This window comes from Pavona decussata, unplaced genomic scaffold (genome assembly GCF_977016875.1).
Source record: "Pavona decussata unplaced genomic scaffold, jaPavDecu1.1 SCAFFOLD_270, whole genome shotgun sequence".
Taxonomy (NCBI): domain Eukaryota; kingdom Metazoa; phylum Cnidaria; class Anthozoa; order Scleractinia; family Agariciidae; genus Pavona; species Pavona decussata.
Window position 1 is genome coordinate 360,457 of NW_028145672.1, and position 27,044 is coordinate 387,500.

General features: G+C 38.5%; 1 protein-coding gene across 1 annotated transcript in view; it reads right to left on the minus strand.

Annotated features, from left to right (window-relative positions):
* Window positions 1-1,402: 1,402 nt before the first annotated feature.
* Window positions 1,403-27,044, minus strand: part of LOC146455727 (adhesion G protein-coupled receptor B1-like) — a 25,707-nt gene continuing 65 nt past the window's right edge. Inside the window, exons 1-17 of the mRNA XM_085093899.1 lie at window positions 26,928-27,044; window positions 23,740-24,068; window positions 22,464-22,608; window positions 20,499-20,543; window positions 19,132-19,200; window positions 17,656-17,754; window positions 16,055-16,149; window positions 15,175-15,453; window positions 14,562-14,711; window positions 13,670-13,930; window positions 12,563-12,745; window positions 10,476-10,685; window positions 9,985-10,147; window positions 9,166-9,302; window positions 7,949-8,209; window positions 7,325-7,388; window positions 1,403-1,702 (exon numbers count right to left, since the gene is read on the minus strand). The exon at window positions 26,928-27,044 is cut by the window's right edge and continues 65 nt beyond it. Of these exons, the coding sequence (XP_084950025.1) occupies window positions 1,569-1,702; window positions 7,325-7,388; window positions 7,949-8,209; window positions 9,166-9,302; window positions 9,985-10,147; window positions 10,476-10,685; window positions 12,563-12,745; window positions 13,670-13,930; window positions 14,562-14,711; window positions 15,175-15,453; window positions 16,055-16,149; window positions 17,656-17,754; window positions 19,132-19,200; window positions 20,499-20,543; window positions 22,464-22,608; window positions 23,740-24,068; window positions 26,928-27,006 (2,703 nt within the window). The 5' untranslated portion in view covers window positions 27,007-27,044 and the 3' untranslated portion in view covers window positions 1,403-1,568. The remainder of the gene's footprint in view (window positions 1,703-7,324; window positions 7,389-7,948; window positions 8,210-9,165; window positions 9,303-9,984; window positions 10,148-10,475; window positions 10,686-12,562; window positions 12,746-13,669; window positions 13,931-14,561; window positions 14,712-15,174; window positions 15,454-16,054; window positions 16,150-17,655; window positions 17,755-19,131; window positions 19,201-20,498; window positions 20,544-22,463; window positions 22,609-23,739; window positions 24,069-26,927) is intronic.

The window sequence follows — 27,044 nt, forward strand, 5'->3', positions numbered from 1 at the left end:
TTTACGTCCTCCATAAAACGTGCCATCAGGAAACTTTACGTCCTAGCCGTGCATTAACGGCAAAAAAGATGTACCAACAAGTGCAATGCACGTGCAGAGTTGTTGTTTTGCTTATTAAACCCATTGCTTTTTTGACGTTCTTGTTGCCGTCACCGTAGTTATAGGAATTAAGGCAAGATCAGCACAAACCCACACAAAAGATATACATAGCTTCAAACAGACACATACAAACAATAAAACTGGAATTTTTAATGAGACACAATTTGAAGATGTGCTACCTAGAGCTTACTGTAAAAAAGTTCTTGTACAAATATAAGCTAGTTTATACTAATAGTAGCAATTTAAGAATATTAAAAATTTAAACTTAGTTATCCTAATTGATAACTTCTCCTCAAAAACGCCTTCCTTTGACATTACAGGGGATTTAGAAAGTACAAAATTTGTCGATCGGCTACCTTACAATGCAGTTATAACACAAGTTGCTTAGTAAATGCAACTTTGAATACAAAACGGGCACCTAACTAGTACATTTAAGCAAAATACTAAGAATGTTGTACCGCTCCCAGATCGTTTTGAGGCCTTTTAAGCAGGCATAGTTGTGTAAATTAATCCAGTCTAATCTGCTCGAATATTATGGAGAAAAAAATGATAGAGCTTAGGAAAGGTGTAGATCCGCTAGGAAAATGTAGAAGAATAGACCATTTCCGAGTTGCTTTGAACCTCCTTATGAAAGCGAGGCTAACTGCAAAGTTTTTGTTATGAAAATTAGTTTTCATTCATATGCAAACAAAACTTATTTTCATATGAAAAGTTTTGCATTTAGCCTCGCTTTCATAGTGAGGTTCACAGCAACTCGGATATGGCCTATTAAGGAAACATTGAATGGGCAGGGAAGATAATCAGTAGTGGGCCGATCACAACATGTAAAGGTCCGTTTAAACGGTTTCAACATTTTACCAACATCATACGTCGTTTAACAAAAGTTGAACGGATGTTCGGCAAATGTTGAACGGAGTGTTCAAACGGCTTCAACACCATTCAACATTTTTGATTGAGAACAAAGGATATGTTGTATGGATGTTGAATGAAAATTTAAGCCGATTTACATTTAATTCAACACGCATTCAACAAGCTTTCAACAATTTTGTACGACCTGTATGCGGGAAAAAGCAGATCTTAGCCAGGGCTAGTGGAATCCATAGGGAAAAATAAAACAAAATAAGTTTAAAAAGTGCTAAATTACAAAGCAATGTATGGCAATTTTTTCCCAAATCGAAGCTTTATTGTTTCTGAAAAATGCATGACTATTTTCTTTTGGATTTTCAATTTTCTTTTTGGATACCGAGAGCACTTGCTAAGTTCTGCTTTCTCTGCATAGTTTTAAACCGCGCAAAAAAAAATATCTCTGTATTAGTGAGCACTACCCACAGTATCTTGAGATTAGTAGAACGTATGCGCAGTAACAAAGGTAGGCACCGTCCAAAGTTTCACCTGTAATATACTGAGTTCAGCCATCTTGGATTCATTATTTCGAGTGTGGCAACAGCTTTTCAAAGTAGACGTGTTATTCACTGTACCGTCGGGGCGGGGGGCTTTAACTCCAGAACTTTATTCTTTTTGAGACTCGACTCTTTAGTTTCCTTTAGTTGTACGTCATCATTTTGCTTTCTACTTTTTCTCCAGTCTTTTTGTCGTTCCCTAACTGGAATGCAACATACGAAGTCAGTAAGATGTAGATAGGCCGGTTTTTAAGAACGGTTTGCTGTAAGGACCGACTAAGCGTATACAAAATAGAAAAAACCGATTTCCCCAAACTTTGCCAGAATAAAGGGCTTGGTGAACTACCTCTAAAAAAATAAGTTTCATTTTGTTTAGAGCTTTATTTATTTTGGGGGAATTTTTTTAAGATTTTACCCATGGAGGCGAGCTAAAATCACGCCGAAGTAGGCACTTTTGTAGAAGCTCCCTTTTATACAAGGAGCCTTTTCTAGAAAAAGATTAACCCAACAGAAGGAACAATTTTATTTTCTTAGATGACTAGCGGCGTTAAAGTTAAATAAAACGTAAACATGAATTTTTGACCAATTTTTTAAGTTGCGCCTTTTTACCGGTGATTATAACAACCTAATTTTGGCTAAATTCAAGGACAAAAAAAGCATTTTGGTACATCGCTTTGCCCCACGAAACTACACTCCGGGAAAACATAATCATTTCAACTAAACATTGATCGAATAAAAAATTGGGGTAAATTAAACAGCGAGTTCTTAGAGCGTTTTCAAAACATGTCAGTTCAGCAATTAAGAGCGACCTTTGACCTTTTATATCGAGGGGAAATATAAACGAGAGCTCATAAACCTTGACTTTCCTTCGCCGAAAGACGCTTATTTTTACTCTGCTGGCACATTTTGAGTAAAGGAAAACTACACATTTGAATTTGAAGTTATGTACTAGCTATGAAAGATAATTTGAAAAGTAAAATTAGCAATTCAATTCGACTTTTCGTAGGCGGTTCCGATTTGTTTACTACGAAATTGCGATTTTAAAGCCTGTTTACAATACAAATACGGCATCAACCACAAGGTAAACCTCATTCTACTGAATGATTAATAAATCCTTCTTACCTTAGAGATCTTTTCCTGCCTAAAAAACACGGTCTGTGTTCATTGCAAAAGTGTATTGACCGAGATCGCGGAACGCCTCAAGTCAAAGAACAAGTTAACGAAACCACAGGAATGCCAGGAGTACATTTCGTACTGAGATGTGTACTTACATATTTCGGTATTTCAGGTATTACTATGACACATCAATTCAAAACGCCTTTTTTTCTTTTCGGACACTAAGATGTAATATCTTAATTACTTAAAGATCACGTAAATTGAAAAGAGCGCCGTGTCCCGAAAGCTAACTTCTTGTGTTCGTTGCACGTTGTACTTGCTGAGTGTACAGTGGCGTTTATCGTCGGTGGCTACGACCACCGGAGTCAGTGGTGCTTATATATGGCTGTGTGTGAATATGGGTAGACTGTAGGGGGAACATGGGGTTCAAGTGTGAACAATTTAGCCAAAGTGAAAAGCTTAATCCTTGCCAAGTGTACCAAATCCACGCAAGGGCATCTGCGTTATTGCAACACTCGAGACGCTATGTAAGACTGAAGCAAAGTTGTTATCGGCACGGAATATGGGTAGATTGTAGGGGGAACATGGGGTTCAAGTGTGAACAATTTAGCCAATGTGAAAAGCTTAATCCTTGCCAAGTGTACCAAATCCACGCAAGGGCATCTGCGTTATTGCAACACTCGAGACGCTATGTAAGACTGAAGCAAAGTTGTTATCGGCACGGGCAGGTATGTTTTAGTGGTGTGTACTGTGTATATGAATGCCCAACATAAATTAATTTAAAAATATTTACTCTCAAAACAAAGAGAGTTTTTTTTCTTTTCTTTTCCTTCTTTTTTAACGTTGAAAGTTACAATTAACCTCTAACTCAGCTAACGTGGTTAAATTTGTGTATGATTTGCGTTTTTTATATCAAGAATCGTCCCGGATCAGTAAGTTTTCGTTTATCTTTAAAGCTTAAACATCTTCTAAGGAGTAATTTTTAAACCAAAACCGTTCTGTAGCGAGCTTAACAGAGGTAAAAGCCCGCAAACGTTAATAAACATTGCGATGTTTTCGATACGTTTACGAAACGCTTTAAATAATTTAATTTAATTAAAACTTGTTTAAAAGCCACGAAACAACTAAGCTACGGCAAAAGTAAAGGCAAAAAGCTTTCTTGTTGCTTTATAAATATACAAAGCGAAAAGTTTCCCTGATCATCAATACTTAAGTCCGTGAAGAAGGATTTTTTGCCTAAAACCACAAAAGGTGTACGGACGAGCATGATAGCCTTGTTTGTTTCACAAGAAGAGAACGTGACTTATTAGATTTGCGGGCCTTCAAGGAACCGAATGTATGTGACAAGAGAAATTGAATTTATTAATTCATTCAGATCGGGGGCGGAGCGGGGGGGGGGGGGGGGGGACAACAAATGTGGGCGGTGGTAAATAAAACATTAATGCATTCTATTTTCTATATGCTAAAACTTCCAAGGTAAAAAGCAAGGTAAAGTACCTGTAGTAATTGATTGTTTTACCTTCAAAGGCATTTTTGAGAAAAGCGAAAGTCACCTTGAGCTCACTATTTGACCGAGACATCGGGACACATTTGGTATAAGATGGCGTTCAAATAAGAGGATCTGTGCCGCTCCCATTGGATGGGCATGGCATGGGACGTCAGTGTCAGGGGAGAAGGGAATATCATCTATACATGCTAACGGCTTTTTTGGGGCGTCTACAGACGGATTCCACCCAAGGCGCAAAGCAGAGTCCCTTTCCGTGTTAAGAGATCTTGTAAAGGGGTTTGGTAGTTGTAGCACCTCATATTACTACTCACCCGAGACAGTCGCCGTATCCCTATCTATAGTTTTGCTTGAAGTTTATTGTTTCATTATAACTATTACTTGTTTGTGATGCAGGGAATTTATTTCTATTTCTGTATCTTTTTTCACTTAAGACTTCGTTGGATTGACAGCAAGTCAGCTAGTGGTAAGATCACAAGAAAGAAAAAATGGGTACAGCCACAATGTGGAATTAGCCTATATCATTCCCATTTTTATCGCAGTTTCCTAAATGTCACGGAGATCTGACAAGTCGCAACGTTTGTTATATAAAGGTAGTTCATTATTAATGGACAGTACAGTGCAAAACGAATCACTGTTAAATAAATAAAAAGAGCTGTGCGGTCCCGGTATTGTACAATTTCATACAGTGGGATTCCTGTGGGTTTATTTGGTTAATCGTTTAGCGATCGGGCGGCTTAATAATTTTGCAATGAATGCAGGCTATGTCTTTTTTTAGTCAAGAAAATATCTCTAAGGTAAGAAGGATTTATTAATCATTCAGTAGAATGAGGTTTACCTTGTAGTGGATGCCGTATTTGTGTTGTAAACAGACTTTAAAATCGCAATTTCGTAGTAAACAAATCGGAATCGCCTACGCAAAGTCGAATTGAATTGCTAATTTTGCTTTTCAAATTATCTTTCATAGCTAGTACATAACTTCAAATTCAAATGTGTAGTTTTCCTTTACTCAAAATGTGCCAGCAGAGTAAAAATAAGCGTCTTTCGGCGAAGGAAAGTCAAGGTTTATGAGCTCTCGTTTATATTTCCCCTCGATATAAAAGGTCAAAGGTCGCTCTTAATTGCTGAACTGACATGTTTTGAAAACGCTCTGAGAACTGGCTGTTTAATTTACCCCAATTTTTTATTCGATCAATGTTTAGTTGAAATGATTATGTTTTCCCGGAGTGTAGTTTCGTGGGGCAAAGCGATGTACCAAAATGCTTTTTTTGTCCTTGAATTTAGCCAAAATTAGGTTGTTATAATCACCGGTAAAAAGGCGCAACTTAAAAAATTGGTCAAAAATTCATGTTTACGTTTTATTTAACTTTAACGCCACTAGTCATCTAAGAAAATAAATTGTTCCTTCTGTTGGGTTAATCTTTTCTAGAAAAGGCTCCTTGTATAAAAGGGAGCTTCTACAAAAGTGCCTACTTCGGCGTGATTTTAGCCCGCCTCCATGAGTAAAATTTAAAAAAAATTCCCCCAAAATAAATAAAGCTCTAAACAAAACGAAACTTATATTTTTAGAAGTAGTTCACTAAGCCCTTTATTCTGGCAAAGTTTGGGGAAATCGGTTTTTTCTATTTTGTATACCCTTAGTCGGTCCTTACAGCAAACCGTTCTTAATCGAGTGTCGTAAAACCAAACCAAAAAAATTACCCTGGCCAATCATAACAGGTGTAAACAGCGCATCGAACCAATCAGAATTCAAAGCAAATACAGGTAACAGGCGCCAAGCGCGGGAAAACACGTGCGAGCGAACGTAATATTTCTGTGTCGGACAAAACAGAATTTGATTATCGCCTCTTTTTCATTTTAAATTTACCGGGCGCCGTCATTTTGGATTTCATGACGTAATATTATTTATTGCACAAACAAACTTCTGCTTAATGACAATAGCGGCAACCGTCTGACCTCATAAAATCTAAAATGGCGGCTCCCGGGAAATATAAAATCGAAAATAGGCAATAATCTTATCTATCTTTGAGCACACACGGATATCACTTCTACTTCTTACTCAGGCTTTCAAAGGAAAGCCCGAGGTTTAAAATGGGCACGAGTTTATTCTCCAGTCGCAAATCGCCCTCTGACGTCTTCTGCGCGTGCGCAAGGTTAAAAGAGGTCAGCGGAGCACATGATCTGTTTACAAAGCTTCAGTGAAGCGAAGCCATCTGTCTTCAGTGGAACCTCAGGGATTGCAGGCTTGAATTTACGCTAAATCCATTTTAGACCCACACTAAACATGACGAGTGTCTATTCATTTTCTTGAGTCCATCTTACTTCGTTTTTATCATGATCTCTACAATTATTGTAATCGCTTATGTAGTAGCAGGTAGTAGGCAAGCGCTTGATGTTGTATGTAGATGGCTATGGAGAGACCGCTGTTATTTCGACATTTGATAATTGTGGTATCTTAGACAAAGCGATTTAATTAGTTAACCGGAATTCTATACAACGATTCAATTGTGACAACAAAGGTGGGAAAAGACATGAGATCTCGCTATGCGAAGTATGTTTATTGTAATTATTCTCATGTGAGGATATGCAAACAGCGCAAAGAAGAAGCAAAAAGCATAGGGACATTGTCTATGATATCTTCGTCCAAATACACCCAAATCCTCTAGATTGCATGCTTAAAAAAAGGCACAACAACATCGAAAGAAAACCGTTTGATTAACAGTTTTATTGTTTGTGTTGTTAGGCAAATGGGGACACTAACGTGACATAACAAGTTCATTTCCATACGGAGAAGCCCGAGTACACGCAGTTATGCGTCTAGTTAAACTAAAATTTAGAATTTAGACACTATTTCAGACAATTTACCGTCAATTTGATGTCGGAGTAGAGCTGCGAAAAGAAAACCTAAAAAAAGTTCAGGCTTGAACGGGATTTGAATCTCTGCGATGCCGGTGCAGTGCTCAACCAAGTAAGCTATCAATCCCACTGGGAACTTGTAGAAGTAAAGAGATGAAGGTAAATACATGAAATTCATATATTTGAACTGCCGATGAAAAAATTGGGCTTCCTTATCGCAGCTGGTTAAGTTGCGTACGTGGAAATAACTGCGATGGTCTATCACTACAGTGAGGAAAAATACGACATTAGTAGGCGAACTGTTACTTGTGTTTTACAGTAGCTAATACAGATGGTGAAATTCATGTACCTTCGTTTCGGAAGTCACGTGCTTCTTTTCGTTTCTGTAGCCATAGTTGTACTGCGTTCTTGACCTGTTGAAATGCAAGAAGGGCTAGAAAAAGACTTCGCGCAAACAGTTTTGTAAAACTGAACTTGAGAATTGAAGTTTTGCACATCGATTCTTGGCAACTGATTCAAACAGTCGCTTATTAAAAACTGGATCATTGTATAGTGCAATTCTAGGCATTTGATTGGCTTAGCAGCCATGGCATATGAGCCATTATACGACAATTAAAATTGTCGCTATTTCTCCGGCATGGTATAAGCGAAATCAGTAAGATCTAGCGATATTTCTTAATTGCTTTTAATAGAACAATTATTCCACTCGCGCTTGTTGGATATGAGATGATTTAAGCGTACCCTAGTTACCGACTATTACGTAAACACGCAATCTGATTGGCTACAAAGGTGCCATCTATTAGTCGATAGACGACACCTGGAGCTGGTCAATCTTTGAAAATGGCTTCAACTTCGCGTTTTCGTGAAGTTTCTAAAGACGACATAGAAGACGTTTTAATAATAATAATAATAATAATAATCATCATCATCATCATCATCATCATCATCATCATCATGCATTTGATTTACTTGCCTCCCTGTCTTTCAAGCAGTGGAATATGAAGATCATCAATCCTTGTAGCGAATTAAAGATGGTAAATATGTACTTGAAAGCGATGGTATCTGAGTTGAAACTCAAAAGTCCAAACAGCCACGTGACTCCAAGTAAGGGCAAAACGACCACGGATGCCTTGAGTCCAGCTCTCACTTTTACAAGCCGGTCATTGTCGCTCTTTCCGGCTCCTTTTACTCTCACAGTTACACAAATCATCAGAATGAATACCACGATATTTATCTGCGTGGAGAACAGTTCATGGGTCAGTCAATTCCAGCAGACCTGATCTAGACTGCAAGCAGTCCCTTTCTGGTTAGTCGAGAGGGGAGGGTGTGCTCACAGCGCAGCGAGACTGGAGCGAGGAGAAATAAACGAGAAGAGACTGGGGGAGAGGCGTGAAGGAAAGGGTCCCTTTCTTTTCCTTTCCCCTTTTTCCCGCCTCTCCCCAAGTCTCCCTTCGCTCGTTCGCTCCAGTTTTTTTGCGCTCAGCTATTTCTCGCGACCTCTCGACTAACCAGCAAGGGACTGCTTGCAGTCTAGACCCGATTCCTTCACCCGGGCAATGGTGGGGCATTTTACCAAATTGCCTGTCCCGGAGCTGGGGTGTTAGTCTACCCCAGGGCCCGGCCTCATGATTTCACTCCTTATTACCATACCATGCCATACCATACTATAACTTTATTTCGACACGATAGGTTTTCAAGCAATAATCTGTGGGTTTGTGTTACAACCTAAAACATACGAATGCACTTTTAAAGTAATGCAAATACTATCTACTAATAACACTAAATAAATGCTTATTAATAATAATTGTACAGGCTCGGTAGACCGCCAGAAATGACTAAAGATAGTTATAAATTAAGATTGTTTATTAAAAACAATTACATTGCAGTCTACTAAGGCTGAATAGTGTGGAATGCACAATGTATAAATAAAAGACTTAAACATAAAGTACTTGTCATTTTCCTCTGTACTAAGAACTCAAAGGTGATAAATTACCCAATCAAAGAACGAAGGAAGGAAGGAATGGGGGTAGAGTTGTGATGAACGAAACGAATGAGCTGACCCCGGATGGAACAAAGCTTTGAAGAAATCAACGAACAAACGATCGATCAAACCAACAAATGACTGAATAAAAGAGTTAGATCAAGGGTTGAATGAAGTCGACTAAGGCAGCGCAAGTAAATTGAACTCACCAAAATTACGAGAAGTGCTGGCCCAATAAAAGCCCAAATGAGTCCGCTTTTAGCATCAAGCCAGCAAACGTCTTCGTTACCGTAACCGCTTGTTTGAGTAGCTACTAATGAGATTGCAACTACGGTGGCTGGGAATCCTAGAAAATAGAGACGAGAATAAAACTAAATTTAAAAAGATCTTAAATTTTAAGTATAGATCTCATTGTAAAACGTTAAAGCCTGCTTATATGTTCTGGGCTTATACAAGTTCGTATGAGGGTTTCGGTGGGCCTATAAATAAAAGCTAAGAGGTGCGGAGGGGGGGGGGGGGGGAAGAGGATTTATAATCGGTATGAAACATACTCTTCGGAATGAGATGATGAGAGATAGATTAAGGCTGATATATAGCACAATCTAAATCCTTTTTCATTTACTAACGCCTTTGAAACAACAAAATAAATTGAGAATTTCGTTCAAGAAGAAAAACAACTATAAAAAGACTCGATTTGACAACGCTCGCATGATCAATACCTCCCTAACTTTAATTCCAAGTTGTACGTTGTTTTGTAAAAGTGCTTGTGTAAAGGAAACAAGTTAAAATGGAGGAGGGCTTATCATGATGGGAGGGGGAGGAATTAAAAAAGTAATGTTGAAATTAGAACGTAAACATACACGGGAAATAGTTAACTTAAGTGTACATGACGTCGCGTGTATAACATTTCTACTACAAGAGATCCGACAACGGAACGTATTAAGAACAGTTTATTTTGAGTCGTGTGGTCCCCTGCATCCAAAAGTTTGCTATGAGAGCGTTAGCAACATCGGTAAAAAGCCACCTACCCCATCCAAAAATGTAAAAGTACTGGATCTTGCTACTTAAAATGGATTTGGCCTGATGCGGTTTCATGACGTTAATGAACAATAGTAGGCCCTCGCACAGCATCCAAGAGAACAAGGCCAATAGGAAGTAATTCAGTGTAGCTGCTACCACAAGACACCCCACCTGAGAGTCACAGGAAAAAACACAGAAGAGTTATTTTGCATTGCTTTCTTCACCAGAAAAGTGAAGAAAGCTTTCTCCTTCATTAGTTATAACACTAATCACTACATGGCCAAACCATTCCTTCTTCGTTTATAAGGCAAAAAACTCATTTTAAATCTGCATTTATCGTCGGGATTTAACATCTGATTGTACCAGTCCAATTATTTTCTCCAGTTTTTTAGTTGTCTTCTCGTTCCTAACCGCACATCGTCAGTCCATACCTATGGCCTTTTGAGCATCGATACTAAGCATGCTCTGTAAGCTTTTCTGTACAAATGAGTAGGCTCACCTTGTTTCTCGCTAACCCTTCAAATATGACAAGTGCACAAGTAATTGCGATTGTAGCACACAAGTTAAGCAGTACTTTAGTTCTTGGTGTTTTTAAAATTCTCCAGAAGAACAGAGTCACAGCCATAGTGATTACAACGGAAATCAGTGAAACAGAGCAGCCAATTATTGAGATGATTTCCAGTCCTTTGCTTGATAATGATGATAATACCTAAAAATCGACCAATCAATCAATTAATAATAATAATAATAATGATAATAATAATAATAATAATAATAATAATAATAATAATAATAAGACTCGGTGTCATGTGTGGGTTGACTGTACTTTGTTTTTTTATTTAATTTTTTTTTATTTGTACTTTGTTATTGGTTCTCCGGTTTTCCCCTTTCCTCAAAAACCAACACTTCTAAATTCCAATTCAATTTGGAAAGTGTCCCCAATTATTGCTCCGCGCTAAATACATTGACACTTAAATAAAGTGATTTATTATTTATTTAATAATAATAATAAAAATAATAATAATAATAATAATAAAAAATAATAATAATAATAATAATAATACAAGAGCATAGTTGATGACAGAAATCATTTTGTGTTTCTGCTTGCATCGAATATCCCATGTTAAGGTTGTGTCTTTAGTGACCTGGCCTTTGAGTGAAAGCGAGGCTGCAATTACCTTTGTCAAGTTTTCATGCAAACCTCACTGCTTTTCATTTAGGAATCGTGTTATTTTTATGTTAACTAGTTTGCATTTACACATGAAAAGAATTGAGGTTAGTCTCAAAACAACTCTATTCTCACTTCTACTCAAATGGACAATTTGAGGGAAGTTGTTCCAAAGTACAGCGCCACTATAGCAACAGTTGTTAGACCCCCCAAAAAAGAAAACTATTATTAGGCTAAAACAGAACTCAAAACAGTTCCAATGGTAACTGAGAGTTTAACTCAAAAAATTTCATTTTCCCCCTTGTTTCCAAGGAATTTCGCCAAAACAGTTTAAACCCTTCTAAAAAGAGCCCAGTTGCTTATGTCCAACCCAAAAGAGTTCTACCCCATCGAGCTCTTAATGCTTGTTTGTTTTACAATATCTGGTTCTTTCGTTCGATAATGGTAATCGAATTTGAAGATTTATGCCCCAACTTTCTTTCTAATTGATTGCTTTAATTAGGGCGTCGTTCAAACATAACCTTCGCCCCTCCGCAAAACTTTGCGAAAACAATAAAGCTAACAATCTAATACTTTCCTCTTTGGTTGGGCAGCTCTTTCTTTCTCTTTCAAATTAAAAATTCGACCAAGGTTCGTTACGTTTTAAGTGTTATTTTAAGCCAATTACAATGAAAATGGAATTCAAGCGGCATTCGTTTGGAACAATTTGAGCTATTCTCATTCCGATTCAGGACTGACATAATACACAGAAGATAAATTCCGAAATGAACGCATTCAATCGTACGGAAAAAGATGGCGGTTTTACATTTAACCGCAATATCTCGCAAATCTAAAGGGCGATTTACACGGAACGACTTTGACGCACGCGACAAGCTTACGACAGGCCTACGACACGAATTGTTTCGTTTAAATCAAACCTACAACCCGCTTACGACTGTCGTGTACGTCACAAAAAAAGTCGTAGGATTTTAAAACATTTTTTGAAATCGTACGACTATCCTAGGTATAGGCAATGTTGAATGACGAGAGTTGTGTATGAGTTTCTGCATGACGCGAGCAGCTCGCGCTCTAGAAATCGCATGCGACAGTGGTAAGCCAAAGTTGTACCGTCTAAATCGGCCTTAACACAGGAAATAGACGCATACAAAGTCATAGTATTAGCGAAATTTATCCCTGTACTAACAACAATGTGTATGAAGTTTTTGGGAACTTTTCATCGCGTTTTTCTGCGCGTTTTTAGGGTTGTCTTGCGCTAAGAATTATGGGTAAATGGACCAGTCGCCATCTTTTTCTGTACGGTGGATTCCTTTTTCTCTCCCCCCCCCCCCCCCCTCCCCTCCCCGTTAAAAAACAAAAAAACAAAGACAACGCGTAGGCAACTTGACAGCTGCTACAGAAATGGCGTTTCTCTTACTTACAGGCGAGTCATATGGATCTATGAGGGCACCAAAGATGGTCAGGTGATCACACTCGCATGTTGTCATGTTGACGTTTGATTTTCCTGGGACAAACTTGCAACCGCTGGAATTCCATATCGCAGATTCACCTGGTCGCCAGAAAACGCACTTCACTTGTTTGTTAGCAACGGATTGAATGCTCATCTTGATACAAAGTTAAATATTTCATCATGATATAATACTAGTACAGTTAGCTAAGTAATACAGCAAACCTGCACAAGAGTGCTGAGTGCACTTGTTTCAACCGGTCTCCAAACACCGAGAAAAAAATAGGCGCAAATCAGTTTTTCAATAAAATATGAAAACTAAACCTTACCGAATAGGCAATTTCTGGGATGTTAATTGAACCTCGTTATGAAAGGGAGGTTAAGTGCAAGGTTTTTGTTATGAAAATTAGTCATTCATTCCCAAATAAAACTAATTTTCAAATAAAAGGCTTTGCCTTACCAACAGCAGCAACAAGCCTTATTTTTCCTCATTCGGTCACATTACAGTTATTCCGGCCACTTAATTTATTATTAAAAAAAGAGAAATGAGGGCTGACTGCCTGGAATAGCCATAGAGCTAAGGACGGTGCCTACTTTTGTTACTGCGCATACGTTTTGCGCATCTCGAGATACTCAGGTTTCGTATGGGTGGTGGCTACTAATACAGAGATATTTTTGCTATTTTTTTTAGAATAATTGTTGCCTTATTATCTCCAAAAAATGCGTGGCTACCCCCACTTTCCATTTTTCAATAGCCCTTGTTACGACCTGTTTTTCCTGCATAGTCGTATACTTCTGTATTAGTAGGCACTGTCCTTAAAGGAAGCAGGCAGCCAGTTTTGCAAAAGTAAAAATAGTAGTTTAGGTCGGTACGTATACACACACAAATGAAACACATATGGCACAAAACACACAGTGACTACCAAATAAGTGCTGTACTATAAAAATAATACTATACTGTAGAATCAATAGGAGGAACGTAGAGCTAAAAATGGTAGTAACTAGCCAAGCCTAATGAGGTTCACAGCAACTCGGAAATGTCCTACTTCATTGACAAATCTTTAAAAGCTGACAGAGGTACCTTTTTGTTCTGAAGCACGATTTCGACGGGTCTGTTGAAAACGTCTGGCGGTTTAGGGGAGACTGTGGAAGACACTATGGTTGTATTGGCCGATACAGCCTGGTCATCTTTGTCTCCAGTGTCTTTAGCAAGCGATAAAACATCATTTAACGTCAGATAAACCAAGGTTACGACGCCGAAATCTTGAGATGACCTGAAAGCTTGAGGGGGCAAGGTGATGGAGCTTTTCTTGTATGTTAAGTTTAGGCCTCCGACTCTCACCTTAAATGGATGAAAAAAGGTGATATTGCAGGCAGAAATAAATGGGGAGTTTTTCGTTTGATCCGTCGCATATAGTTGTAATGAAAAAATACAACGTACTGGAGGCTTACTTCGTTATAATTTAATCACAAAAGCTGTCGGACGAGCAAACCTTTGAAAAACATATGTCCGAAAAATTTTACGTTTGAACAAAAATACAGCCTGTGCATGTTATTGTCCAAGTATTTTCAATAATTAATCACTTTAGGTAAATTTGAACATTAGCTCGGTTATAAGTATTTTACGCCAAGAATGCTGGCGTATGAAAACACTAGATGGGATGAGAACCATTAAAACGTTATATTATCGTCTTCTTCAAACCGAATGACTACTTCGACTCGTGTACTTTTCTCCTGGCTCTGTGTTGGACATGCCCTGTAGTTTCTTGCGTTTAAATTTGAAAATTCCAAGCAGATCTCTGTTCAATAAATTTGACATTTTAAACAACCGGTATCGTCTGCAGAGTGTTGCTTTTCGAAGTATCGAGAGAAGAAAGCACCCAAAATTTACCAAGAAATCGTCCAAACGTTTTTTGCTTCAAACCCAAAGCATTTTGGTAGTTAAGTAACTAGCGAAGGGGATTTGTTCATACCGGGCTGTTTTGGCCAACGCGGTCAATCCTCATCGCCAGGTTTCTTGTTTCAGCGGTTCTTGGTTTTGATGATCCGTTAAGTGTGACAGCTACGGCGAGTCCATAGTCATCCACTGCTTTCACTAAGATTTGACTTGTACCTTGACCAGTCTGTAGATACAGGAGATATACAAAAAGAGTTCAAACGTTGAAACCCTATACAAAGCAGACACCCCGTCCTCCCTGAAAGCTTTGAGACGATCTACTTCCGTGCACAAAATGGCCTTAAAGGAAAGGTTTTGGTATCTCGTGGCTATAGCTTTTATCTGAAATGACCTTTCACTGTTGGGATATTGATATATCATCGTCAAAAATAGTCTTTTCTTTCTCCAATTAGAATACAAAGCAAATACATGTAACCGGCGCCAAACGCGGGAAAACGCGTGCGGCTAAACCACGATTGGTTTTGGTTTGGATTCCCATTTGTTGTGAAAGAGGCGCGAGTTTTTTTTAACCAATCACAGAGCTTTGATTTATGCAAAACCAAAGCAAACGCGCAATTAATTTCGACACTCAATTGAAAACCACTCGAATAACCGCTAATAAATTCTGTTACCTAGCACTAAAAACTTACTTTGTCCACTTCTTTCCAGGTTCTCTTGTTCGTTGAGTCCAACAAATTACTGGCCACTATTGCGAAATTCTCAAAATCTTCCTTTGAGCTCACATTAGCGGTATTGTTATTATATTCAGCCAATTTAACAAGTATATCCACCGCTGTTGTTAAATCTTGTGCGTAAATCTGCAACGGCCTCAGAGAATTATTCTTTACTGGCTGAGAAACATTTGCGAGTTGTGAAAGAAGTTGTTGGGCATTGAGTGGTGACTGGCGACCTTCCATAATTGCTTCCATCTAAAATAAAACACGAGAAATGATTGCTGAGGAGAAAGACTACAGATTATACGATTCACATGATACTGAGATTTTTTTTTCACCAAGAGCAGTTGCAAAAATATTTGTGTTGTTCCTAGAGGTTTGAGAATGAGCTTTCATAGTCGGTAACTAAAACTATCTATACGTATATACGAAGAAAGGGTAGAAACAGGTGTTCTGTCCTCCTTAGCTCGCTCATTTAATTGTAAAACGTTTGTGCATTGGAGGCTAATAAGAAAAGTTGAAGTAATCGTTGTCATTTCTAGTACACATTGCTCAACTGATAATATTTATATATGAATAGAAGATAAAAAGGGATTATTGCAATTTAGCTGACAGTTAAGCTGTTGAAAATTAACTGTAAAACAATCCATGTTTAAATAGGATTGAAACTCATGGCCTCTGCAATGGATATCACTGCAAATGCACAACGTCGAGCTACAAAGGAGCTGACGAAATACGAGCTCTCCGTTCTAAATCTGTGAAACTCAGATAGGCGTTAAATCATATGAGAACTTAATGATGCGTAACTTTCCATACGCCCTAAACAGTTCGATAATTGAATTTGAACAAAACGTACTTCATCATACAACTTTTTAAACTCAACAGAGATGCAGTCACTGTAGTTTGCCTTATTCCATTGTCCTTCTTCTGAACACTTTCGAGTCGCTGTTCCTAGAAACAAAATAAGGAGACGACTCCAAGTCAACACAAAAGAGCTACCATAAATTCTCCTATCATTTCAAATTTATGATTTTCTCGAGATAGATACCATAATTAATAAAATGAAAGATTAGAATTCCGACCGAGGTTTAGTTACACTTAGTCTTTCTTGTTACACTTTGTTATTGTCTTATTTTCCTCATCACACATTATCATGGTTATTGTTGTATGTAATGTTAAAAAAATGATAATTATTATTATTTTGTGTACAGTCTGGCTTGCCGCTATTAGCTCTTCGCTATTTGCAAGCCAGCCTAGTTATAACTTAAGGTTCTGTTGTGAACAGATAAAACTTGTGAAAAACTTTCCCTTACAGGTTCGAGTTCCATAAATTATAGTAGTTTTTAAGCTGATAACTTAAGCTTTTATAGAGTAAGAGGTCATCTTTAATCTCCATCAGAATTTCCAGGTACTTCAAAAGTTATGGCGTGGAAGTACGACAAAGATTTCTGGGATTCATAGGAGACGCTTCTTCTAGTGTCGGAGTGGAGGGTAGGCAGGGGGGAGGGGCCGCTAATTCGAGAGGGAGGACTGATTCAAGGCATTTCAACATTACCTTAGCTACACTGACCTAAATGTATAATATATTATGACTTCTGGTACGTGGTAAAATTAACACTTCATAATTGACGTGTAAATATCTGGTTTGCTACTGTTGTTACAAAGATTCGGTGGTGAGCATTTCACTGATTTCACGTTTTTAATTTATTTTACATTGTTGTAAAGTTATGGTCGATTTTAATTGTCTGTCGGGACTGAATCTAGCTTATTGTTTTCAACTATGTCATCATCGCGTTCAGTTTGGCTCATTTGGGCTTGGCATTATTACCGGTGGTGGATCTACAACTTTGTATAAGGTGGGCCCGGGAGTGTGGAGGGAGAAAACAAATCTACGGCAGTTTTCTATGGTCTACATACTCTTGTAAACCATAAAACGACGTCACAAAATGTTAAGTGGAATCACGAGCCGTAGATGAGTGGTTTCACTGCCAATTTTTGAACACCTTATGGCGTAATTTTATGGTTTGTAAGAGTATAGACCATAGCAAACTGCCGTGGAATTGTTTTTTGCAATAACATGGAAAAAGTAAAGTACGAGCAGAATTGGCTTTATGTTCCGTTGAGAAAACGCGCGCGTTGAATCTGACGTCATTTTTGTTGACTGTACTCTTATAGACAATAGCTACGAGCCAATCATCGCGCGGGAATGTTTCAGTCCAAAATTAAGATAGTTTTGCTCTTCTGACCTTGTTTTTCTCGAGAAAAAAGTGAGGGCCCCCTGCCCCCACGTCCCCGGGGAGCTCCTATAGATCTAGCACCGAATTTTGTTTTAGATGAACCTTTCTCGTTGCTTTATATTTGTATAAACTGTTATGAATACAAACATTTAAAAACATACAAGTTGAACAATCGGTTTAATTTTCATCAACCCTGAGCGCGTGTTTGTCTTTGACTCACCGCGTGATTCATCTGGGCATGGCCTCAGGTTTGTCTTTCCTCTGGAAGTTTCCGACCATGTCACTCCTTGTAACCTCTCTTCTGGGCAAACAAGGTCATCTGGGGTGAAACAGATGTTTTACATTATAATTTCTATTAAATATAAGAAAGGTCCCCGAATCCCGTTCAAGTCTGATTTTTTTTCAGGCTGTGTTTTCGCAAATGCGTAAGTAAATAAGCGTAAATACTGCATGAGTCTTTCTTCCATTCAATCTTTCATCCGTTTAGTTTAAATATATGTTTCATATATTTATAATTATAACCAGTAATAATGAGAGATTAGGGAGTGCGTTCTGAAGTCACCAGGCTCTCTCTCCTTTGCCAAGTCGGTGAGGATGTCATTCGCCCCTGCAAAATCTGCGAGGAATGCCAGATACGCGTCCCAAGATCCATTCATTCAATCAACGTTGTCCCATACAACCTTGACTCCAATCTGTTTTAGGAGGAGTGCGTTCTTCCTACGTCGAACGCAATAATTTCTTTAACTGCTTATGCCAAACTGTGCTATGCTCAGGCTATGATATGCCACGATACGCCAGGTTACGTTTTGCTAGAGGGATTTTTTCGAGTTAGTGTCAAACAAAATTTCGCCTTTGCTTTGTCTTTGCTTTGCCATGCTCTGTGATTGGTTAGCAAAACACGCGCCACTTTTTCAACCAATCAAAAGTTAACCAACAACCGATCGCGTTATGCTCGTTTTCCCGCGCTTGACGCGTACGTCGACGCCGATTACACGTATTCACTGATTGGTTCATTGTGCTGTTCAAGTCTGTCGTGATTGGCCAGAATAATAGGGCATTATGGCGTCATTTGACTAGAATTCGTCAGTTTTTTGTTTTCTCGTGCTTAATAGAGCTATTGTTATTTACTTGAAGTTTGAAGTTTGAAGTTTATTTGCCTTTCTTTCTAATATATTTACAATTAATTGTGTGGTTAATGAATGGCGAGGTGACCTCTAGAAACCACCAGGCTTATAGTTGAGGCCACCTCGTACCTAAAAAAATATATGCTTATATAGTTTGTGCAACAAGTGTGCGGCTTTGCCAATTCATTGTGATTATTTTATTAAAAACTCTAGCAGTTTATACTTAAAGTTGGGAAAACTTGCCACTGGAATTACAAAATTTGAGATCAAAAACTAAAAACAAAATGAATTCTTTTAGTTGTAGTCAAGTGATGCCATCATGAAAATAATACTTAATGTTTTTGTTTCACGACACTCAAATGAGAACCACCGCATGTAGGACTATGTGTTGTTACGTATTTTTTGTTTTCCTGTCTTATTTTATTTATTTATTTTGTTTGTTTGTTTGTTTGTTTGTTTGTTTGTTTGTTTACCTTGGTTCTAGGAACAGTAAAAGTACAAGCATCATCTTAATGAAAAATAATTGAAAAGAGGAAACGTATGAAAGAATTTAGCATAATTTTCGGCCAAACCTGAAACAGCTCGTGGTATAAAACCTCTGACCGCAGACGTCTGTTCTACCGTAGGGCGAATACTTGTTGCTACAAACCAGAAGAGAAAGCAATTATTACACACAAAAACAGATTAAAAGAACGAAAAAATTCTTGTAATACTTATGCCAAAAAGCTTTGTTTATCCAGGTTGCCGATGCTGCGTTATCATACAAACATATGCATACAAACAAACAGACAGACACACAGAAAGACAAGACAGACACAGAAAGATAGAAAGACAAACAGACAGACATACAGGTACACAAACAGACAGACAAACAAAAAGACAAACAGACAAACAAGAAAGACAGACAGACAGATAAACAGACAGACAAACAAACAGACAGACAAACAAACAGACAGAAAAACGGACAGACAGACAGACAGACAAGACATACTGACAAACAGACAGACAGACAGACAGACAGACAAGACATACTGACAAACAGACAGACAGACAAACGGAATGAAAGACAGACAGACAGACAGAGACAAGACAGACAGACAAACCTACAAAGAGACAGACAGAAAAACGGAACGAAAGACAGACAGACAGATAAACAGACAGACAAACAGACAGACAAACACACAGACAGACAAACAGACGGATAAACGGACAGAAAGACAGACGGACAAACAGACAAACAGACAGACAGAAAAACTGACAGACAGACAGACAAGACATACTGACAAACAGACAGACAGACAAACGGAATGAAAGACAGACAGACAGACAGACAGAGACAAGACAGACAGACAAACCTACAAAGAGACAGACAGAAAACGGAACGAAAGACAGACAGACAGACAAACAGACAGACAGTCAGACAAACACACAGACAAGCAAACAGACAGACAAACACAGAGACAGACAGTCAGACAAATACACAGACAGACAGACAAACAGACAGTCAGACAAACACACAGACAGACAAATAGACAGACAGACAGTCAGACTAACACACAGACAGACAAACAGACAGTCAGACAAACAGACAGACAGACAGACAAACGGACAGACAGACAGACAAATACACAGACAGATAAACAGACGGATAAACGGACAGACAGACAGACGGACAAACAGACAGAGAGACAGACAGACAGAAAGTCAGACACACATGCATAATACTTTACTCGATGTAAGACTATGTCTTTGTTCGTATTTTTTATTTTCCTATCATATTTTATTTATTTATTATTCTTTGTTTATTTAAGTTGGTTCTGGGAGAAGTAAAAATAGATCGAAGCATCATCTAAGTTAATGAAAAATTATTGACAAGGGAAACGTATGAAAGAATTGTAAAATAATTTTGCCAAACCTAAAACTCTTCGTGGTATAGTACCTCTGGCCGCAGACGTCTGTACTACCGTAGGTGGAATACTCGTTGCTACAAACCAGAAAAGAAGGCAGTTATTACACACAAGAACAAATTATTCGTGATGTCTGCCCGTTGTCTAACATCAGGGCCGTAGGCAGGATATTTTGTCTGCGGGGGCAAAATCTGCACACCCCTCACATCACAAGGTCCTCCTGTATGCAGACAGGGTTTCTAGTTGGATGTTTTTGTTTTCACTCCTACACGGAAAGTTGCCTCTAAGACAAAACGCACTGATGCTTTTTGTCTTAAATTGCCATGATCTATTATGGCATAGACACCTTGTTTAGCTGGAACCAAACATTGCCTCTCATTTAATGGTAAATTTAAAACACAGTCGATGCACTGCTGTAAACAAAAGGAGGACATCACTAAACTCCCACAATTCAAACGCACTATAACAGTGGAGCGAAGCATTTGCAAAACCACAGTCGTGATTCAAACCTTTTTATTACTGTGATACGTTGCATAGCTTTATAAAGCGCTACAACGATTACTAGAGAACCAAGAAAACAAATAGCCGTGCCAAGAAACACAACACCTTGTGACCAACAACGATACAGAATGAAGCTCATTGCACGATACAAGCAATGATTAATTCCTGTCCTAACATTGCCAAATCTCAACAAGAAAGGCAGTTAAAACTATCATGCACTTAAATTAGCCAAACCAGACTTATCTGAAATGCTCTATGTGGCATAAAAAACACCGTCGTTGAACGTAGAGATTAAGAGGACATATTTAAAATGAAGAGAATTCAAAATAGGAAAATCAAAACTCATCACCATGACCCATGATGCTGAATATAAGATGGTTAAATCCAAGACTCTATCAAATACCCAAACCCGCTACAAATACTTGAGAGTAACGCAGGCCTTTAAAAACCACTTAAGTTCTGAAAAAAAACATACTCGTGTAAGCTAGATTTTAAAAGGCTAGAACATAAATTATCACCCCCTACCAGTTTTTCAACTACTGCTTCCTTCCGCAACTTTGTTACTGAGCACATGTTTCACCTTTTGCAAAATCACTTCGACATATTCTATCCCTGTACCTGGTCAATTGTACGATCCTGCTCCTGCCATCCCTAGTTTTTTAGCGTCTTTTGGTTGTTTGTGTTTTAATTATTATTTGTATCATGGGAGGTGCCTCGCATAGGTCCTCGCGTCCCGTTCGCACCTGTCCTTTTGACCTTATCACTTTTCACGTATTTTTCATTTCTTTCTGGTTGTTTAATTTATTGTATTTAACATGTGTGATGGTCAATAAAGCTGTTAAAAAACAAAATAAAAACACACGCTAGGAAGTCGCATAGGCTTGTCAGTCTAAGTCACAGGCAGCCCAAATTACAAAATCATTATTTTCATAAGAAAACTCGTACTGCCTTTTGCCTCGCAAGATTTTCCAAAATATATATTTTTTGGAATTCACATTGAACGAAGATGTTTTCAGTCAATTAGTCGATTTTCTTGTGCAAACGTAATCACTACGTTAAAAAAATTGACTTTTCCTGCCGGGGGCAGCTGCCTCCCCTGCCCCCCCCCCCCCCCCCCTTCCCCCTCCACCTCCTGCTATGTACGGCCGTGGACTTGTAATCTGGAGTTCCAGGTTCAAGTCCCACTCTGACTACTTGGATTTGTTACACGTTTGCACTGTTTTCAAGGCCATGCTTTATATATAACCAACTGGTTTGCCTCCCACCAGCTGAGATTTTTAACAAATGCTATGTTCAGTTTTTATGCTTATTTCACTGATTTATAGAGTCCCCAATTAGCTCTACAGTTCTAGATTCTTGGAGAATTAAATAGCCTTTTTTAAGACTGTTTTTCACTGAGCAATACCCGTCCTCGCTAATATTAAATCCGGCACGTGCTTTAAGGAAAACTAATTCATGTTTTCAATGATACGCTCCTAAATTAATTGCATACTCACCCCTAAAAATGCAGCCGTACAGTTCCAGGCGAATGGCAAAGTTGTTGTTCCGTTCTTTAGGAATCACGTAAACGGCGTCGACCATGGTAGGCCGAGGAACATAGTGGTGTACGACAGTATTGTTATCAAAGTTGCCTTGGAATTGCTGAAAAGCAAATTTCATGATGAACTTATGAATTTACGGCTACGCATTTTATTTTATTAAAATACTCAGGTTTCGTTCAAAACCAGTGCATTTTGGAAATGCCCGCCTTCTTAAAACGTTTCGCATACCCATGTCACTAAACGTAAATTAATGTAACTGTTATAGTGGAAGTGCGCCACCAAAGCAAGTTTACAGACACTCCCCCGTCCACACTACAACGAACGACTGCTGATTTTTACAACGGTCATCTGGGCATGCGAGAAATGAAGGCGCCCACTTCATCTCGTACCTAGAGTCCTCAGGCTTTTTGGTCAGCGGGTAGGCGCCAGAAGAGACTCTGGAGACTGATTCTGATTGGCTGCTACCGCAGAAATCCAGCGGTAATAAAATTCCAGTACCCCAGAGTGGGCGTATTGAAAAGTTCCGTTTTTGATGTCCACACTAATAAGATTGGGTTCCAATTTTTAGATGTCATTCTGTAGAGCGTTTTCGAATGTAAGCCATTTCGATGAAAACGATAACATTTTCGATCTTTTAAGGTTTGATGCAAGTTCACTGAAAACGCACTGAAATGCGGTGATGCACTTTCAAACGAAAGAGTTGGCCTCACCCATAGATTATAAGTACTATGGCTTCATGAATGACTCACACAAGAGATTGTTGTATAACAACACGAAAAGTATATAGTTTAGGGGAAGATAAAAGGTCGATCTTTGATTCATGTTAACAAAAAATAATCACGATTGTCGGACTTTTAAAATAAGCATTCTTCAGAAACAACATGTAGAGTAGTGACCTGATCCTCGCAAATCGGACATTCGCGGTCATTGATTCTTGGCAGGGTGAAAAGGATATTGCTAAGCACCTATATATATTTATTGCAACTAACGTACCAGTGCACTTGTGTGAAATCGAAACTCGAATTCCATTTAAGTTAGAACAAATTTCTTCAACCTCATTATAACTCTTTTAAACAATCAGCTACCGTAAACGGTAAGCAACAGTGGGCATTATTAACATGACTTTTGTGCAGTGGTTGAGTAACGCGAATGGAGCTCGCACATCCCTTATGGCTGAGACAAATGACTAAGGTGACTTAATTATTCACAGACCAGAATTCTGCTCCTTTACCTTTCTCCGAATTCCACCTTGGTATCTCTCCTTAAAGTAATAGCCCCTGTTTGATCCATTTCTATACGCTAACAGATATGTTTTGGTCCACTCTTGTATATTTCCACCAAGATAGCCTTGAGTAGCTATTCCAGTAATGATCACAGCTTGCTGAAAATTCACTTTGAGAAATGTAAACGACGATCTGGGCTTCGCTCGGTAGCCACCACTCTGGTTAAGTCTCGCTCGGGAAGGTCCGTACAATAAATTGTTGTTCTGATAAACAGGACCAGCTCTAATTTGAGTGTCATTGATGCGGCCATCAGCAAGTCCCAGAGGTTTGTGGCAATCTGTGGGATAGAAAAAAATGCAAACATGTTGAGGCAGAAGAGCAGTTTACACATAAATGGTCACAAAAAGAGTCTTAAGAGCCGTTGTCAGTATCTTTCAAGAATCCGGCGACAGAAGCGAAAATTCGAATTTCTTCTTATTTGCCCCAAAAGAGCCTTGTTCAAGACAAGGAAACGTTTTCTCAAGTTTATGTTTTCACAATAGTTTTTTCATCCCTTGTGCTTGCTTCCAAACGTATATTTTATCTCGACCTGAACATTCTTTCATCTGAAGTTGCCCGCGTAAAGAATACAATGTTTGCTATGAATTTAGATAGAGTGATTTTTGCCATATTTCAGATGACCATATCATCGGGGGTATATTTAGAGCACACAGAGTCGATGAACTGTTTTAAACAAAAGGAGGAAATCACTGAGCTCCCACAATTCAAATGACCTGTAACAATGGAGCAAAGTATTTGCAAAAACACAGCCGTCATTTAAGTACAATTCAAGCCTTTTAATACTGTGACACGTTTCATAGCTCTATAGCACGCTACAACGATTACTAGAGAACCAAAAAAAAAACAAATAGCCGTGCAAAGAAACACAACACCTTGTGACAAAAACTAATAGCCGGGCCCGGCATTACAACAACTACAGAATGAAGCCAAGAGACTATGAGGTAAGAGAGCGAATCCCCGATAAATGCACCTCTTCCTATGAAAATTTTTTTCAATCTATTTTTGTTTGCGTTGCTATTAAAATGTCGTCATCTTATTGGTCAGTTAAAGTGACGTCATTTAATTTTAAACTCAAAATAGCATGGCGAGAACTAACAAAAGATTGAAAATAATTATCATGGGGCACAGGGATTCGCTCTCTTACCTCATAGTCTCTTGATGAAGCTCATTGCGCAAATTGCATAAATCTCAACAAAGGCAGTTGAATCTATCACGCACTTATACGAACGAAACCAAACCCAGCTGAAATACCTTATGTGGCATCAAAAACACCGTCGTTCACACAGAATAAGAGGTTATATTCAAAATGAAGAGAATTCAATTGAAAATAGGAAAATCAAAACTCATCAAGCACAATTGACCTATTATGGTTAAATTCAAAGCTTTATCAAAATACTCCAAACCCGCCAGAAATACTCGGGAGTAGCGCAGGCCTTTAAAAGCCAATTTAGCTGATAAAATTGAAACGCATTCGTGTAAGCTAGACTTAAAAAGGCTAAAACACGCGCCAGGGAGTCTCGCAGGCTTCTCAGTCTATTTACACGCCAAATTCTGGACAGCCCAAATTACAAAATTATTCAGTTTCGTAGGGAAACTCGTACTAGCTTTTGCCCCGAAAGATTTTCCAAAATAGTAATTTGGAATTCACATTGAGGGAAGATTTTTTCAGTTAATTAGTCGATTTTCCAATATAGCTACAAGAATAAGCTCAGCAAACTCAAACACAATGTTAGAAAATAAAAAAATGAGTTTTCCTAGCGGGGGCAGCTGCCACCTCTGAGGTTTTTATTTGACAGTTGGTACCCAGCCATTGAACCCCGATAAAAAAAAATGAACGCTTAAGAAAATTAGTTTTAGGTAGTGGTAATTGGAGATCATAGATAGAACCCCTAAAAAGTTTGGCATAAATTTCAGAGGTTCTATGAAACCGCTCCCGAAGGTGCGTCGGACAATTATTGAATATGTGAGCGCAGATCGTTACTCACAGGACGGTCGTTAATCCCACGTTAAGAAACAGAACTTCTATACGCGCTTATGAAAACGGTTTGCCACAACAAGGTTCACGACGGTAAGATAACCAAACAAAGTTTATTGAGGCCGGAGAAGCGGTGGAGACGTTAACAATGCTTGGGAGTGAAGCGATGTGTAGCGAAGCGATAACAAAGCGATGTCTAAAGCAGTTTCAAAAACTAAGAAGTGAAATACAACGAAAACTATAATAAGACTAAGTATTAAAGCTATTACAAACATAAGAAACAAACGTGAAAACTTGATAAATCCGATACAAAAAAAGGCAATAAGAACAGTAACATGCACAAAGTAAAGAGACTTACTTCTGTGTCTGCGTTAGGGATTTTACAGCGTTATACTTGAGTTATAGTCTTGTACGTTCTGTACACGATGGCACGTTGACTAGAACTGAGCGTTTTCCTGCGAGTGAACACGTTCGAGGAAAAGCTTACTAGCTGATTGAAAGTATTGTTTCGTTGCCTGTACGTGGGCAAACATATCCGTTGGTTTGACCACCGAAACTAGAACTTATTGACAACAAAGAAACTCTAAAGTCTAGAGGGAAATATAAAAACCATTAAGAGAATAATTTGGTAGCAACAGAATACTTTATACATCGTAACTAATAAGTGCCTTTTTCTTCTTTCATCTAAGTTTGTCCACTTCAAAGAATTTAGTACATCTGATGATCTGATAGAATAATCGGTCCGAGTGATAATCCGTGCTGCTCTATTTTGTAACTTTTGCAATTAACAGCAACTGCAATTTGAAGGTCTTAGGTTCGACTCCTGATAGGAGCACTCGGATTTTTTTCTGCGTATGCCTTTGTCATTTACTAAATATCACATCATTCTCATCGAATGTTTTGTTTCCAGTTATAAGCTTGTACGGAGTTTGGCCGAACGAAAAGACTGACTTAGTCGGACATTGTGTATGTAATTCTGGAATGGTACAAATTCAAAATAACTATGTGGGGTTTAAGATATAAAGCTGTTTCGTCCTCCCTGTATTGAATTCAAGTCGAAGTATTATTACGTAACTTTTTATCGATCAAAATAACTGTCGCGATGTGGTCACGGAAAACCCTAAAATAGGATCTACTGTGGTTACCAGCACAGTTTCTTACCAGCATTCCCTTTCACTTGTTGACTGACACTCAGAACAAGAATGACCACCCCAATCACAGGAAAAAGAAGTTTCTCCATCGCTGATCTGATAACGAGACGAAAACAGCAGTTTTCTG